General features: G+C 38.9%; 1 protein-coding gene across 2 annotated transcripts in view; it reads right to left on the bottom strand.

Moving 5' to 3' along the window:
• JMY (junction mediating and regulatory protein, p53 cofactor) overlaps positions 1-16038 on the bottom strand; it is a 104259-nt gene that overhangs the window by 10037 nt on the left and 78184 nt on the right. For both annotated transcript variants that reach the window (XM_023618108.2, XM_070234630.1), the window contains 5 exons: positions 14311-14476; positions 13417-13604; positions 10928-11014; positions 2787-2882; positions 978-1578 (listed from right to left, as the gene is read on the bottom strand). In XM_023618108.2, the coding sequence (XP_023473876.1) occupies positions 978-1578; positions 2787-2882; positions 10928-11014; positions 13417-13604; positions 14311-14476 (1138 nt within the window). The remainder of the gene's footprint in view (positions 1-977; positions 1579-2786; positions 2883-10927; positions 11015-13416; positions 13605-14310; positions 14477-16038) is intronic.

Below are 16038 nucleotides of genomic sequence, written 5' to 3' on the forward strand. Positions count from 1 at the left end.
CCATCTACAAAATGGACCATGAAGTGTAAACAGAAGGTTGACAGAGGACAGGAGAGCTTCACTATGCTTGTTTAAAAAAAAAAAATCCCAAGACTCAAATTCCATGTCAGCTATTATTAGCATTTCTCTCATTTGCATGTGAGAGAGGTGAGCACTCGGCGGGCTAGGAGGGAGTCTTCAGTAAAACCATGCGTGAGACTCCCAGAGGATTCCCAAAACGCGCCAGCCAACCTAAATTCAGATAGACATTGGGTTACACTCTTAATTTTAAAAAGTTAGATTGTGGTTCATTGTAGTGATTGTGCCATATTTTTCATCTTCTTGTTTCACATATGAAACTCTACTCAGGTTATAGTAGGAAATACTTTACAGGATGGTGTCTTGGATTAAAAGGTAACATGCAAATTGTTTTACAGAATGTTTTCCCTATGGAAGCTAAAGTTCCTTAAGGGACAGGATTATTCTATCCTTTTCAAAAATAGCTGTATGAAGGCATATCTGACATTAATAAACTATACATATTACTCCTTCTTTTTTGCTTCTTTATACAAAGGGAATATCAAGGTCCTCGAAAATGTGACCAGATTTTCCACGGTCCTACTGATGTCATCCTAGTGTGACAGGCCTGACCAGATGGCTTACCTTTCTGATGTGAATACCTTTCTTGTATTTCCCAAGTTTAAAATCAGGTTTTCTTTCCATTACAAAAGGAGCCACCTACTATGTATTACCAAACAGATCCAGTATCACTTAAATGTTTTTAAAAACATGTCTAAGAGCTCAAGATGATACACATTTCTTGACGTGGGTTGGTAAGAATTCTGCCCCGCTGCAACCTTGAAAACATGTTTGCTATCATATAATGTCCAAAAATAAAATAATGTTTTAAGCTTTGTAAGGTCCTATGAAATAAAAAGTCCTCTGATTATGCCTCAGTTTATTCAACAGACGAACAGGAAAATATCTCTGTAACTTACCTCTCCTCCTCTGCAAACCTTCCGCAGTCTTTTTGAGCTTCTTCCTGGCACTGACCAGCTGGCTGCTGTCAAAGAGGTGTGCTGAGGGGGCACTTGCAGACTTCGGGATCCTCTTCTCATTTCCCTCCATTCTAGGCAGACCTTTCTCCAGTGTCTCTAGGGTGTTGTCCTTAGCAACTGGCAGAGGTGGTGGCGGTGGGGGAGGGGGAGGAGGTGGCGGTGGGGGAGGCGGTGTTGGAGGGAGAGGTGGTGGGAGTGGATCTATGGTAGCAGAACCTGGTTCAAGATCAATGTTATTCAAAAGTGGAAGAGATCCAGTAGGAGGCAGTTCAGAGGTAAGACCACTGAGAGGTAATGAAGTGGCTTCAAGTTGTGCTAACGAAGTATCTTCAAGCTGTGGGAGGCTTTGGGGCTCTGTTGTCTGCGATGGCCCAAGCTTGGCGCCTCGTTCCTCCGCCTCTTCCCTCTTCTCTTCTACCGGCAGCGCTCCTGGCAGAGAGTCGCACTGGTCCTCGCAGGGCCCAGGACTGGCTGTGCTGCTGCTTCTCGCATGAGCCAGGCGCAATCTGGTTGATTTAAGTATAACTTGGCCAGGGTACCTCTAAAAAATCAGAAGTTACTATAACTGGTTAAATTATATTAAAACAGCTTATGAACAAATGGTTATTTATTTTCTCCCTCAAATGCAAGATGTTGTTTTGGAGCTTTTGTGATTTTCAGGGAAAATTCTTTAATAAAGTTATATAGAGAAAACCAGAATACCAAAGCATAATACCTTTCCAATTTATCACCAAACTCTATTATTTGCTTATAATTATACCCTGTATCCACTCTGTCCCCTCTTATCCACTTAAGAAATCACTGTTTAAAATTACATGATTTAAAAAAGATCTTTAATGAATAAAATTACTAATTTAGATGGGAAGATAATAATAGCAATGTAAAATACAAAAACTAAATGATGTCAAACAATGTTCTTTTTAAAAAGGCTGCTTGACATTTAAAAAAGTTCTGAAAACAATATATGCATTTTATGTTAGAAGAAAAGGGAATTCAACGTTCTGGAGTACTGATACACAGAACTCTTGTTCTGTATCTTTTACTACAGTAAAACCTAGCATCAACACGCTCAGTAGACAACATTTACTTGAGACAAGGCTGATCCTCGTGTTAAGGCCCCCCCCCACTATAATACTAAGAGGACTTGATCAAAGGCTTCCTTCCTCTATTAGGTGACCGCTCAGCACAGACAGTGGAAGTAAGGCTCCTTGTGCAATTGAACAACTAGAACCATTCAACTTAAGCACAGACTCAAGGAAATGTTTAGCTGCTGTGTTATCAGTGTCCAGTGTCATGGGTTAGCCTGGCAAGAGGACAGCTGAAGCATTTCTCATGTACATTGATCCACCTTCTAATTTTGCCACTGGTCATCTCCCTAGATTATTACCATGCTGATGTATGTGGAATTAATAACAAGTTGATGCTTGAAAGGGATAGTCAGTTATGAACTAATTTTATAAAACTCAAGAGGAATCCAGGCTTCCCAGAGGCCCTGACCATTCCTCTTATACCACTGAAGTGGTAGGCCAAGGGTCACAAGAATATTAATTCTGGAAACAACCAGAGGAAAAGGAGCCATGCAATCAAAACATTAATAAAAAAATTTAAAAGGATTGCCATGATTATAATTATTTTCTAAATAACAAACGGAAAGGCAAGTTTTTCTCAAAGAAATCTTACAAGAGCAGTGTGGATGTAGCTCTGTTTAAAAAGCAGTGAAAATCAATAAATTGACCACACTTTTATTACCTGTTTGAAAGTTCGAAGTCTATCCAGTGTTCTCTGTCTTTCTTGGCTAACCCAGGCACTTTTTCTTTCTTCTTCATCATGTAATCTTTCTCTCTTCTGGTAAAAAAAATAGTAATTCCATTATGATGTGTCCCATTTATTTTTAACATTAATAGGAAAAATAAAACAAGAGTCCTTCCAATATGTAAACTGGATGACTCCGAAGAAGGATTGATGCATTAAATAAAATAGTTTACAGCACAAAATACTAGCAGTTTTTAAAAGAAATCATTTTAAAATTCACAATGATACGTGGACAAAAATAATGCTATTTCACTTTTCTTCATTTACTTCCAATTAAAGATGCTTATAAAGTAAAATAAAATCTCCCCTGAACTAAAAAAATGTTTCATTTTTGGGGTTCTGGCTTAAACAATTTTAGTAGGAAATACCTGTAGGTGCTGTATTCTGCTAACTCAAATAGTTGACCTTAAAAATAAAATCAGCAACCGCTTGGTCAGTAATTTAGATATTATACATTATTTCAACCAATATAACCAGGAATTCAAGAAAAAGAAAGTACTTCCAGCATTATACATGAAATCATTTGGTTTAACATCACACCTTATAGTTGGCAGTTATCTGCACAGAAATTTAAAATTTTTCCCGGGGCCGGCCTCGTGGCTGTGTGGTTAAGTTTGCGTGCTCCGCTTCAGCGGCCCAGGGTTTCGCTGGTTCAGATTCTGGGCACAGACATGGCACCACTCATCAAGCCACGCTGAGGCGGCGTCCCACATAGCACAACCAGAGGCACTCACAACTAGAATATACAACTATGTACTGGGGAGCTTTGGGAAGAAGAAAAAGAAAAAAAAAAAAAAGATTGGCAACAGTTGGTAGCTCAGGTGCCAATCTTTAAAAATAAAAAAAAAAAATTCCCATGTTGTTGAATCATCTAAAAGCTGTCTAATTAAACCTCATTTGGCAGAACAAACAATAAATAAATGAAAAGACTTGCTAAATAGGTAATTGGGGTATGGCTTCATTTTCCTGCTTTGTTTTAAAAAACTGGAGATACCTCCCACAAGACCAGATAATTTCACATGGAGATGACAGGTCTCCAGTGTGTTATTAACCTGCTCTCTTCTATTGTCTGCTGTCCTTTTCAAATTCAATGCTCCACTGTTCTCTTAGATTCTATTACCTCTCTCTGTCACCAGCTGTTCCCTGGGCAACATAATTTCCAATGTGAGTTACTGCTATATTTGCCTTGGATGATTACATCAAAATCTAAAGGACAACCTGGATCCTCAGACTGCAAGTGCACATCAAGTTTCAGGAAACCCTGATGCACAATGATCAGCTGGTAAAGTTACTAGACTTTACAATAAAGAAAGACTCTTTATGGGTATTCAGACAGAAACATCAAGTCTCCCAGGGAGGCGAGAGGAGGCAGGGGTGACTCCAAGCCTCTCCACTGCAACATCAAATGCTACACGACATTGCAGCAATGTCTCCAGAATTCTGATGGAGAGGAAATATGACAACATGACCCAGCCAACTATCCTTTACAAATAAAGGAAACAGACAAGCATTCCCAAAACATGTCAGAACTCAGAAAATATGGCAACCATGAAACTTTCCTGAAATAGTACCTTAATGAAATCTAATAACTCCAAGATGAATCAAAATAAACTCAGGAACAGACAAGTTGTGATAAGAGGACTGGCACTAAACAATGAATCCACTTTAATATACAACTAAACTTAACTCTAGGAATTAGGACCATATGAAATAACTGAATTCTGACTATGTGAAATAAAGAATATGAAACTTATATAATTATTTTGACATTGTGAAGGTTCATAACATTGGGAGTTGGAGGGAAATGGAGTTGGGAGAAAGCATAAGGGCAATAATTTCTTCATTTTCATAGCACGAGTCTAAAGTTGAAATAATTTTTAAAACTATGATCACAACACTCAATGTTTTTCTGAATCTTGTTGTGCTCAAGAAATTTATCTAAATTTCAGTAGTTCTTTCAAATTCACTCAAGTTATCCTGTTAAAAGTAAAATTTATTTTGGCATTGATTTTTTCTTTGTAACTTTTTCCTGTGTTGTTTTAATCTTTTATAATCATCATGTCTGTCTTTTTGTAAACACAATAAGGGCAGTAAGGGTTTCTTTTTAATGTCTAAGAATGGTTGAGAAACATTTTTGTAAGACACTAACTAAAACTGCTCACAATAGAAGGATTTTTAAAGTAGCAATGAAGAAAAGTGTTTAGGATTTTTTTAAAATCTGGTAAGTCATCAAAATTTATACACAGACATCAAGATACTCAATTATTCAGGAAAGAATCACCTTGCTTAGATAACAGGACAAAATTAGAAAGTACTATGTAAAAAGCAAGAAAACTTTTTAAGATCACAGAGTAAAAAAAGTCATATAACATGTTAAGATACCATCTAAGACACTGACATGGCAGGAAAAAGGCTGCTTAAAAAATTCCATTCTTTCAACACACATTTATTAAATATGTGCAAACCAGGCACCACATTGAGCCCTAGGAAAAGGCAGGGATGCAGTCGAAGTGGCGGTGAGGAGGAGCAGGCCTGGTAGACAGACATGAGGCGTGGTGCTGGCAAGCACCAAGGAAGAAACGGACCCTGGTGGAGGTGGTAAGAATGAGAATTCACGTTCTCTAACCTAGCCAACCCTGGGTGGATGGTGGAACTGTTAATCCAGATTAGGAATACAAAACGAAAGAGGTCTGGGGTTGGGGAATGGGGAGGAAAAACAATCTAAAGTAGTAAGGCACATCTTAACTTAGATTTGCAGCAAGAAGGAAGTTTCATTAACAGCAGACACTATCTGCTGAACATCAAGCTTAACCCATATGTAATAGGTTTCTTGAGAAATTATGCAACCAGACCCTACAGGAAATTATGCTGAGAAGAGTGTGGAGGACTAACGTGGAATTCTTGTCAGGAGGACAAAGAGTAGAAGTAGTGGTTTTGATAACCGCACTGTTGGAGGACCGCACGGATCTGCAGCTACTGATTAGGGAATGCACTGAAGAGGGCCTCACATCCAACCTGCTGACCACCACACACAACAGAGATCAGTTACACTTCTTCTCTCTTCGTGAGGGGGGCTGGATCCTTTGCATGTAAATTAGCCCCTTAGATTTATGGGAGGCAGGGAGGTAAGGAGTTACTGGCTAAGTTAAGATGAACATTCTTCCATCTCTTCCTCCTGCAGAAGGTCAGAAAGACCTTTTGCCTGTGCCTAGAGAGCTCTCACTGGGAAAGTCTTAAGAGTTCTCAAAGACCATTTATTAGTAGACTCAAAGTCAGGCATCTCTCAGCAATAGTGCCAGATGCCAGAAGACTTGCTATATACTCCTACAGGTTTCCAGATGGGAAAATAAAGAGAAGATATGACCGGAGCTCTATAGTAAAAGTAGGCAGAAAGATCCCACGTGGACTCTCTCCTTTAGAAAGGAAAGCCCAGAACAGCTCAAGGACACAGTGAGGCAAGAACTTACCCCACCTCCTCGCCCCTACTCCGTGCGTACTTCTATTTCATATAGCTAGAATGTGCAACTCTTCCAGCTGAGTCAGCAAAAGGAAGAAACAGAAAAAGATCTCATGTACATCTGGTGGCCACTTGGAATTGGGAGTGAGCTTGCACCTTCTCACGCCCAGATACATGCCACAGCCACCTGCAGACAGAGTCTTTCTAAGGCCTGTAGAGGAGCACTGACTCCAGAGGTGAAGACACTTTTCTATACTTAGAGAAAGTACACTATCCAACAGATACAGTTCCTAGTACTTGGGGGAGAAACATTAGTTATCTAAGAGGTACTTAGTTTGAGTTTTCAAACTGCGAATGTGCATCTCTAAACATAATCTATAAATAGTCAGATATGGACTTCAGAGATAAATTAACTGATTAATCATCTTGCTGGGCTGTTGGCTGGTATATACAAAGTCAAATCTTACTATAATTTAAAAGATCCTAGAGGAAGAGAGAAGGAGAAAGGTTCAGATTCCTGAGGCATGAACTGATGAGCTATATGGGGAAATAAAGCCCTTCTAGAGCATAGCATCAGAGTTATGTTTAAAAGCATAGCAAGTAACAGATAGGCCTGGGTTGAATACAAGGTGCCCCTTTACTAACTGGATGACTTTGGGAAAGTTATTTAATGAGTCTGTAAAATGAACACAATTTACCTTTTATTTTGGCCGGAGGAGTACTTACTGGATGGTAACAGAAGGGACTTTGGGTTTCTGTTAACATTCTGCTTATCAATCTGGGTGCTGGTACATAGGTACGTTCAACTTGTGAAAATTCTTCAAGTTATACACTTGCGAGCTGGACACTTTTCTATATGTATATTATGCTTCAATAAAAGCGATAAAAGGTTTTCATAACAAAGTATTGTTTTAAGAAAATGAGACTAGACAATGATTTGGCAGGGCACATATTAGAGCATGGAGGAAGTAGGCAGAATTAAAAGGAGCCACTGTGAACAAAATAATCTAAAAAGCTCGGACGAGTTTCCATAAACTACAGTTTAAAAGTATTCCATGTGTTCTTTCCTGAAGTGAAATCCATAAGTTATGAATGTGGTTACATAAAACAAGAATGTATGTTTTAATGGGGAAAACTGACTTGTTTCCTGACCGCTATTTCCTTCTCTTACCTAATTTGTCTCTGAGCCAACAAAAAAAAAGAAGTAATAAGTAATTTTCATTTCTTTAACTATTCTGTTTTAGAGAGTTTACTAGCAAATATTAAAATTAATTCCTCTTATTTACATATTTAATTTGCAAGGATTTCCAGAAGAATTTTTCAAACAATAAGGTTAAAATCTAGGGATCAACATTTTAAATAATCCACCACCCAAGATTTTGATAAAGGTGGTTTAAAACTGGTTTTGAAAAACAATGATTTCTTTTGATGTAAGCCAACTTTCACGTTCCTCTAGCTATGCATGTTAAAGATGACTAGATGGTTAAGAGAGTCATTCTCCTACAATGAGGTATTTCACCCAAAGCTGGCATTGGGCAAAATTGTAAGGTAGATGATATTTATCTTTGAGATTCCCTCTATTTCATTTTCAATTTCCTCATTTTTACTACTCTTTGTCCTGTAAAGTTCATTGAGAAAGGACTTGATAATCATTCTAAAAGTTAATTAGTTACTCCATCCACCAAAGTACTGGGTTTCATGAAGCTCAAATCTTCATGTAATAAGAAACAAATTCCAAGTGTAGAATCTCAGTAACAAGCTGACAGCACAGGTGCTGATGGTGACGGTAGAGGGCATTCTGACTCACCTAACCATTACGCTGGTCCATTGCTGAACCTTCCTTACAAAGCAGTTTCTGACCCATGAAAATAGGAATGAAAAATAAAACTGTGATAATTAATTTTGCTATTTCTAGCTTCTGGACAAAGAAAGATGAATCTTAGAGTTTATGGGTAGTTTGGCTACTTTTCTGTATTTAAAATCAAGAGTAAGAGGCAGCTTTAGCTAACACGCCAAAATGAGCTTAAGGGATAAGAGAGACAAATTTAAGCCCTTTGGCCTTTAGTGTGACACTAAAGAAAGAAAAATTTTAAATAAGCATAGTGTTATGGTCACGCCAGCATTTCTCCTATTTAATGAAATATAAATTATTGATGTTGACTAATCTAAGACATATGTGCCTGAAAAGACTACTGTCAGAATAATATACTGCAGGAACGATGGGGTGCAGCAATACCAGGAGTGGAAGGTTTGTAATGTGATTTTTAAAAAAGTGAACTAATGATCTCAGCAAACTATAAATAGAGGGGTACTTCCTCAACTTGATAAAGAACATCTACAAAAAACCCTATAGCTAACATCATACTTACACAGTGAGAAACTGGAAGCTTTCCTGTTAAGATCAGGAAAAGACAAAGATGTCCCCTCTCACCACTCCTTTTAAACATCCTACTGGAAGTCCTATCTAATGCAGCAAGAAAAGCAAATAAAAGATATACAGATTGGGACAGAAGAAATAAAATTGTCTTTATTTACAGATGACATGATTGTCTATGGAGAAAATCTGACCAAAGAAGTAGATAAAAGAACCGACAAAAAAACCCTCCTGGAACTGATAAGTGATTAGAGAAAGGCTGCACGATACAAGGTTGACGTGTAAGTCAAGTGCTTTCTAACAGGCTAGCAATGAACAACTGGAGTTTGAAATGAAAAACTATTTACATTACCACCAAAAAGAAAAGAAAAAAGACAGACAGATTTAGGTATAAATCTAATAAAATATGTACAAGATCTATATAAGGCAAACTACAAAACTTATGAAAGAAAATCAAAGAAGAACTAAACAAATGGAGAGAGATTCCTTGTTCACGGATAGGCAGCCTCAATATTGTTAAGGTGTCAATTATTCCCAAGCTGATCTCTAGATTCAACGCAATCTAAATCAAAATCCCAGCCTCTTATTTTGCGGTTCTCATCAGGCTGATTCTAAAGTTTCTTTGGAGAGGCAAAAGACCTAGATCCATGGAACAGAACAGAGAGCCCCAGAACAGACCCACACAAATACAATCAACTGGTCTTTAACAATGGAGCAAAGGCAAGTCGATGGAGAAAGGATAGTGCTGGAACAATGAGACATCCACATGCAGGAAAAAAAAGGGAAGAAGTTTAGCCACAAACTTTACACCCTTCACAAATACTAACTTAAAATGGACCATAGGCTTAAACGTAAAATGCAAAACTATAAAGCTCCTAGAATATAACATAGGAGAAAATCCAGATGACTCCAGGCTTGGTGATAACGTTTTAGATACAATACCAAGGTATAACCTATGAAAGAAAGAACTGATAAGGTGGACTTCATTAAAATTAAAAACTTCTGCTCTGTGAGAGAGACTGTCAAGAGAATGAAAAGACAAGCCACAGACGAGGAGGAAATATTTGCTGCAGACACAGTATCTGATAGAGGAGTGTTATCCAGAATAAAAGAATTCGTCAAACTCCACAGTAAGAAAACAAACAACTCAATTAAAAAATGAGCAAAAGATCTGAATAGACACCTCACTAAACAAGATATACAGATGGAAAATAAGCATTATGAAAAGATGCTCAACATCATATGCCATTAGGGAAGTGCTAACTAAAACAACCATGAGATACCAAAACACACCTATCAGAATCACCAAAACCCAAAATACTGACAACACCAAATGCTGGTGAGGATGTGGAGCAACAGGAAAGGTCATCATTGCTGGTGGGAATGCAAAAATGGTACAGCCGTTTGGCAGTTTCTTACAAAACTAAACATACTCTTTCCATACGATCAATTGCACTCCCTGGTATTTAACCAAAGGAGTTGAAAACTTATGTCCACAAAAAAACTTGCACAGATGTTTATAGCAGCTTTATTCATAATTGCCAAAACTTGGAAGGAAGTAATCAAGATATCCTTCAGTGAGTGAATGGGTAAATAAACTGTGCTACATCCAGACAATGGAGTATTATTCAGCACCAAAAAGAAATGAGCTATCAAGCCCTGAAAAGACATGGAGGAACCTTAAATGCATATTACTAAGTTAAATAAGCCAATCTGAAAAGGCTACATACTGTATAGTTCCAATTAAACATTGTGGAAAAGGCAAAACTGGAGACAGTAAAAAGATCAGTGGTTACCAGGAGTTTGGGGAGAGAGAAGGATGAAGAGGTGGAGCACAGGGGACTGTTAGGGCAGCGAAAATAATCTGTATGGTCCTATAACGGTGGATTCATGTCATAACACATTTGTCAAAACCAACAGACCATACAGTACCAAGAACGAACTCTCATGTAAACTATGGACCTTGGACGATGATGATGTGTCACCGTTGGTTCGCTGATTGTAACAAATGTTCCATTCTTACGTGGCATTTGGTTGGTAGGGGAAGCTGTGCATGTGTGGAGGTATATGGGAACTGTGTCTATTTTCGACTTAATTTTGCCCAAAACAGCTCTAAATAATAAAGTATATATAGTGAACCAAGGCTAACATTAGTTATAACACTTTTGTATTCTCTGTAGTTCTCATTCACTTTGAGACACGTAAAAACTGAAGTTTTGTTCTAATTCTCCGAGAGTCCAAACTTACTAGTTGTATTGTGTGATGGCTTCTATATTCATCTTCACTCCGAAGACGCTGTTGGAATTTTTCATTGTGTTTTGCAATACAAATTTCCTATAAATACATAAAATATGTTTTAATATAAGTGAAATCTGAAAGACAAAACACCACACCAGGGTTTACTTGATAAGTTAAATTTTAAACTTCATAATATACCCACATAGCAAAATACCAATGCTACCTCTGGCTTTTTGTCTGGAGTATTGAAGCAGCATAAGCCAAATAACCGGGGTCTTAAAAAGACTCTTCTATTGAACTATTAACTTCTCTAGAACTCCCATTTCTCTTTTTATGGAGGGAGACGGATGGGCCAACGTAGCGTGGAAGGAGGCGTCCTGAAATAATCTCAAAGGTCTCTTTCAGCTCTGAAGTCTGTGGCCAGAAGATTCTAAGTCATATTGTACACTTTAAACTAGTCTGGGAAAAACAGGATACACAATTTTTGGCTTAAAGTCTGTATTCTTAAGCTGTCTCTGATGCGTTAAAGAATATAATTTTGACTGGACTGGTTTAAACATTTTCATAAAATCTGAATCTTCTGGTCAGAGACCTCAGAGTTAAAAGAGACCTTAAAGATTAGAAAATCAGAATTATAAAGAAAATATAGGTGTGCTTATTCTACTCACATGAAAATAAAAACATATTACTAAAATAGGAGATACATGCTTCTTCACAAAATAATGCACTATCTCTGGCACGGTTTTAGTGGTACCACGCTGTCTTCATTTTCCCTGGGTCCTTTGGGAGAAGTCCTCCAGATAAAAGGGTTAACATTCATTGCCAACACTCTCAAAGCTACACCAGAAGATCACTCTTCTAACTAGAGAAAGTCACACAATGAATGACCTTTTAAGCCAGTAAACTATATTTTAAAGCAATTGTTTCTATCATATTCTTCACCCACACTGGGTTGACTCTATTGCCTAACAAGTATCCATCATGAAATGAACCTGTCCCAGGCCGTCTCCAGGGGAAAACAAGGGTAGTAATACACAGCAACGTGATATAGTGATATACTGACTCAGCACTGAGCCACAGAGACTTGGGACAGAGCCCTCCCTCTGCCCCACACTGGCCACACTTCCTTGGGTGACTGATTTAACCACCGGAAGCCCTGGTTCCCTTGGTTATGAGGACACAGGCCCACGATCCCTTAACAAGAACAGAGGTCAGATGTGTTTTGAAATTAAAATTTTGTTCAGATTTTAGAAAGATGACATGCTGCATATATCATATATTACCCAGTAACTCCAACAGGCTCTGAAGCAGCACCCCACAAATAGTAATACTAATATTTTTTCAGTGAAATAAATGAACAAAGTAAGTGGGACAAAGAAATAAGTAACTACTTCATATCAGTTCGGGTCTGGGTTTGCCACCAAATCAAGTATGAGAACGCTATCGGTTTTCGGAGCTTTCCAGATTTCAGGCAAAAAATTATCTCATTTGGCTATTGGGAGAATTAAAGAAGATAAAATACATAAAGAACAATGTTCTTTCTACTATTCTTCTTGAAAAGTTTAATCATGAAGCAGAGACTTCAGGTCCTCAGGGCACAGGCAGAGACCATCCTTGTCTTTGAAGAGGAGAGGCAGGGCTGACTCACTTACAATCAGAACCACCCTGGGGATGAAATCCTATTGTGGGTGCCAGATAAGCCAAGCAGCCAGTGAACCCGGGCACTGAACCCAGGCACGCTGACATGGAGACAACAAGGAAGACAAGACGATGCTACATCAAGAGGCATATTTTGATCTTTTGTATGGTATGGTTGTGTCACATTCTCTTTCTTTTTAGGACTTAGTGTTTCTAGTTTTCTCTTTCTAGCCTCCTCCTTCGGTCTACAATTCGGCCACCTCAGTTGGTGGGCTTGAGTGGCTGGGGGCAGGGAGGGGGGAGGGCAAAACCATTTAGAGCTCCTGACTCCGTGTGAGGTGATGGGTTGCAGCAGATCTGAGGCTGCTGGGGTCAATGGGCAGATTCCCTAGGGGTGAGCTTCCCTAGCTCTGACTTAGACTAAAATACGAATGAAGAGTGAAGACTGTGTGTTAAATTGATATGAGCCTCTATGTGTGTATATATAATTCCTTCAAGACTGAGGTCAGCGCTCGGACTTAACTGCAGAACACCACTGGCCTCCTTAAATAACAAGGAGCAGGAGCTGCATCACATGGGATTCTGTAGTCATGCCTTTTAGCAGTCACCTTCAGGGTGGCTGAGGTGAAAAGCACATCTGGCTATTGTAATGTGTTTAAGAGGGCAATTCTTGGAGAACTACACATGTTTAATATAATGGCCTGAGGACTGAGAAGGGGTACTTCTCACTTAGTTTTAAAAGATATGCAGGTATTAGTGACAAACCGGATTAAAATTATTAGATATGGTCAAGGATTAATTAATAAAAACAAGATTTAAAACTAAGGCTACATATTCAATAAATACTTAACCTATTATACCTTTTTATTTCTGAGGTAGGCTTTCTTGGCCGAAACCCGTCCACGTCTTGCTTCCAGCTGGCGCGCCTTCTGCTGGAGTTTCTGGAGCTCTTCCCTCTGTAAGTGCACAGACGTGGCCGTCTCCTCCTTCTCCAGCATGGCCTCCATGCTTTCGTACGTGTCATAGTACACCACTTCGTCTCTCTTCTCTGTCACAGAAGAGCAACAAGGGCATGGGCTGTGAAGCCAGACAGAATGAGGTTCTAACCCACTCATGGGCTCTGTAACCTTGGGCAAAGCCATTACCTCTTGAGTTTCTTTGTAAAATAGTGATTATTAGGAAATACGCCTTATAAGGTGAATGTGTGCACAGTACTTAGCAGTGTCTAGCACACAGTTAAGTGCTCAATAAATGCTAAATATCATCCTCCTCATCCTCCAAATTCAACATTTTTGAGAATACAGATTCTGGCTGAAATAACTTTTACCAAGTGAGTATGATAACACATACTGGCACTGCGGAGTCTACTAAACCACTTGTTCGACTTTAGGAACTTCTTTTTTTCTTTTAGAGATTTTTTTTTTCCTTTTTCTCTCCATAGCCCCCCGGTATATAGTTGTATATTCTTCGTTGTGAGTCCTTCTAGTTGCGGCATGTGGCATGCTGCCTCAGCGTGGTTGATGAGCAGTGCCATGTCCGCTCCCAGGATTCGAAGCAACGAAACACTGGGCCGCCTGCAGCGGAGCGTGCGAACTTAACCACTCGGCCATGGGGCCAGCCCCATTTAGGAACTTCTTAAAAAGGTTTTACATTAAGACTTTATTTAATCTCAACAGAAGAAACATAGCTGACCATGTCCTTGTCCATTTTTCCTACGTATTTAATCTGTTGTGGGTTTATGTGGTTAAACGTACCCGATATAAGTCTTTTGATGCTTTCCAGTTGTGCTGTCAACAGTAACTCTTCACACTTCAAGATTTCAAACTGTACTTCATACAACTGAAGTTGCAGATCATAATAATCAGCTTCTAACTGATCCAATCTGGCTATGGCTTCTGTACCACCCTGCAAACTCTGCATCTGCAACGAAAATAAAAATAAGAACATCAGTTGGTGGGGACAAGAAAAAAAATCAAGTTGTGATTAGAAAAGAACACTAATCAGACAGGATAATCCATGAAGCAACTGTTCTAAGATACTTGTAGGCAAGAAATGATGATTTTAAAAAAGATAAAAGCAGTAATAATCAAAACATATGGCTTTGGAAATAACTAGGCAAACATGGTAAAAATAAAGTTTTTAAAGTTTATTTACATTACAGTTTATTCATATTTAGGATGATAATCTATTATTCTAATTGTCCTGACATAAATATTAATAGCGTCCCTTTTCACTCTCAAAAGTGCATGCTAAGTTATGCATTTATCCTTTTCATATAAGATGTATGACTACGATTAGGCCATACTGGGTGGGTTACAACACAAGGGTAAAAGTTTGGTCAACTCCACACATCTGGGGCTGTGTTTTGCTCCATGGTCACAGCCTGGTAGCTTCTAGATCTGTGGACTAGAGAGCAAGGTGAGTGAGTGTGAGTGGAGCAGCAAGACAGAACTCCTCTTCATGGAAATTCTTGCAATCTACTGATAACGATCACTATTAGTACCTTTAAGTAAATGCAATAGCATCTTTAAGTAAATCCAGGGTCTGACACTGAACCTAAGGTGGGATTCAGAAATTTCTGGCCATGTCTCATGAAGTGGTGGGTGGTCCTGCATGAGGTTTGATGCAAATATTTTGAACTGCAAAGCAACAGTTAGGCTGCGGTCTAAATGTATAATGGCAGACATTAAAAAAAAAACCATTGAATTAAACGCAGTGCTATTTAATAAACGTTATAAAAATTTTATAAGTAAATGTTTACTAAGTTATCTAAGTTGTAACCAATGATCCTGATGCATTAGGAAATATTTCATGGGTAACAAACAATAAATACAGAACAAACCCCAAGGTGTTTAATTACAGTGGCTCATGGAGGGGAATGCTGACAAAATGAAATTCTGCTGTTTTTGTCCTAGGTCACAAAATAGGAACCGTGGAGGGATTTCTTTCCTGAGACTCCCAGCCTCACTTTAAATTACAAACATCCCTTCACACACTGTCTTGGGGCTCTTGTCCAACTCTGGAGACCACAGCCTCAGGATGCATCTACCTCTGCCATCTGCACCCACACTCTCTGTGAGCACAGCACACTAACAGTTAAAATATATAATGTTAGAAGGCTTTAAGAAGGCTCTAAGTGGGGAATTATAATCAGTTAAGTTAAAACCTCAGTGTGCAAGAGTCTAAAAACCTTCCTCTAAGATCATTCCAGGGACACCCTTCAGGCCCAGGCTGTCAGTTCTGTCTTCACCGCCTCCAGTTCTCTTCAGCAGAAAGTGACCATTACCTGCCACGTTCAGGACACTGAGCTAAGGCTTCCGCTAGCACTCTCCATGTCTGTCTCTCCTATCCACTCCTTTGGCTAAGGAAGGAAGTGGACAGGCCCCTGATGACACACCTTCACACTGTCAGCCACTCCAACTGCAAGCAGAGCAGTACTCTGATCCCTGCCCTGGGCCCATGTACTTTAAAAACACTTGAGA

This window comes from Equus caballus, chromosome 14 (assembly GCF_041296265.1).
Source record: "Equus caballus isolate H_3958 breed thoroughbred chromosome 14, TB-T2T, whole genome shotgun sequence".
NCBI lineage: Eukaryota > Metazoa > Chordata > Mammalia > Perissodactyla > Equidae > Equus > Equus caballus.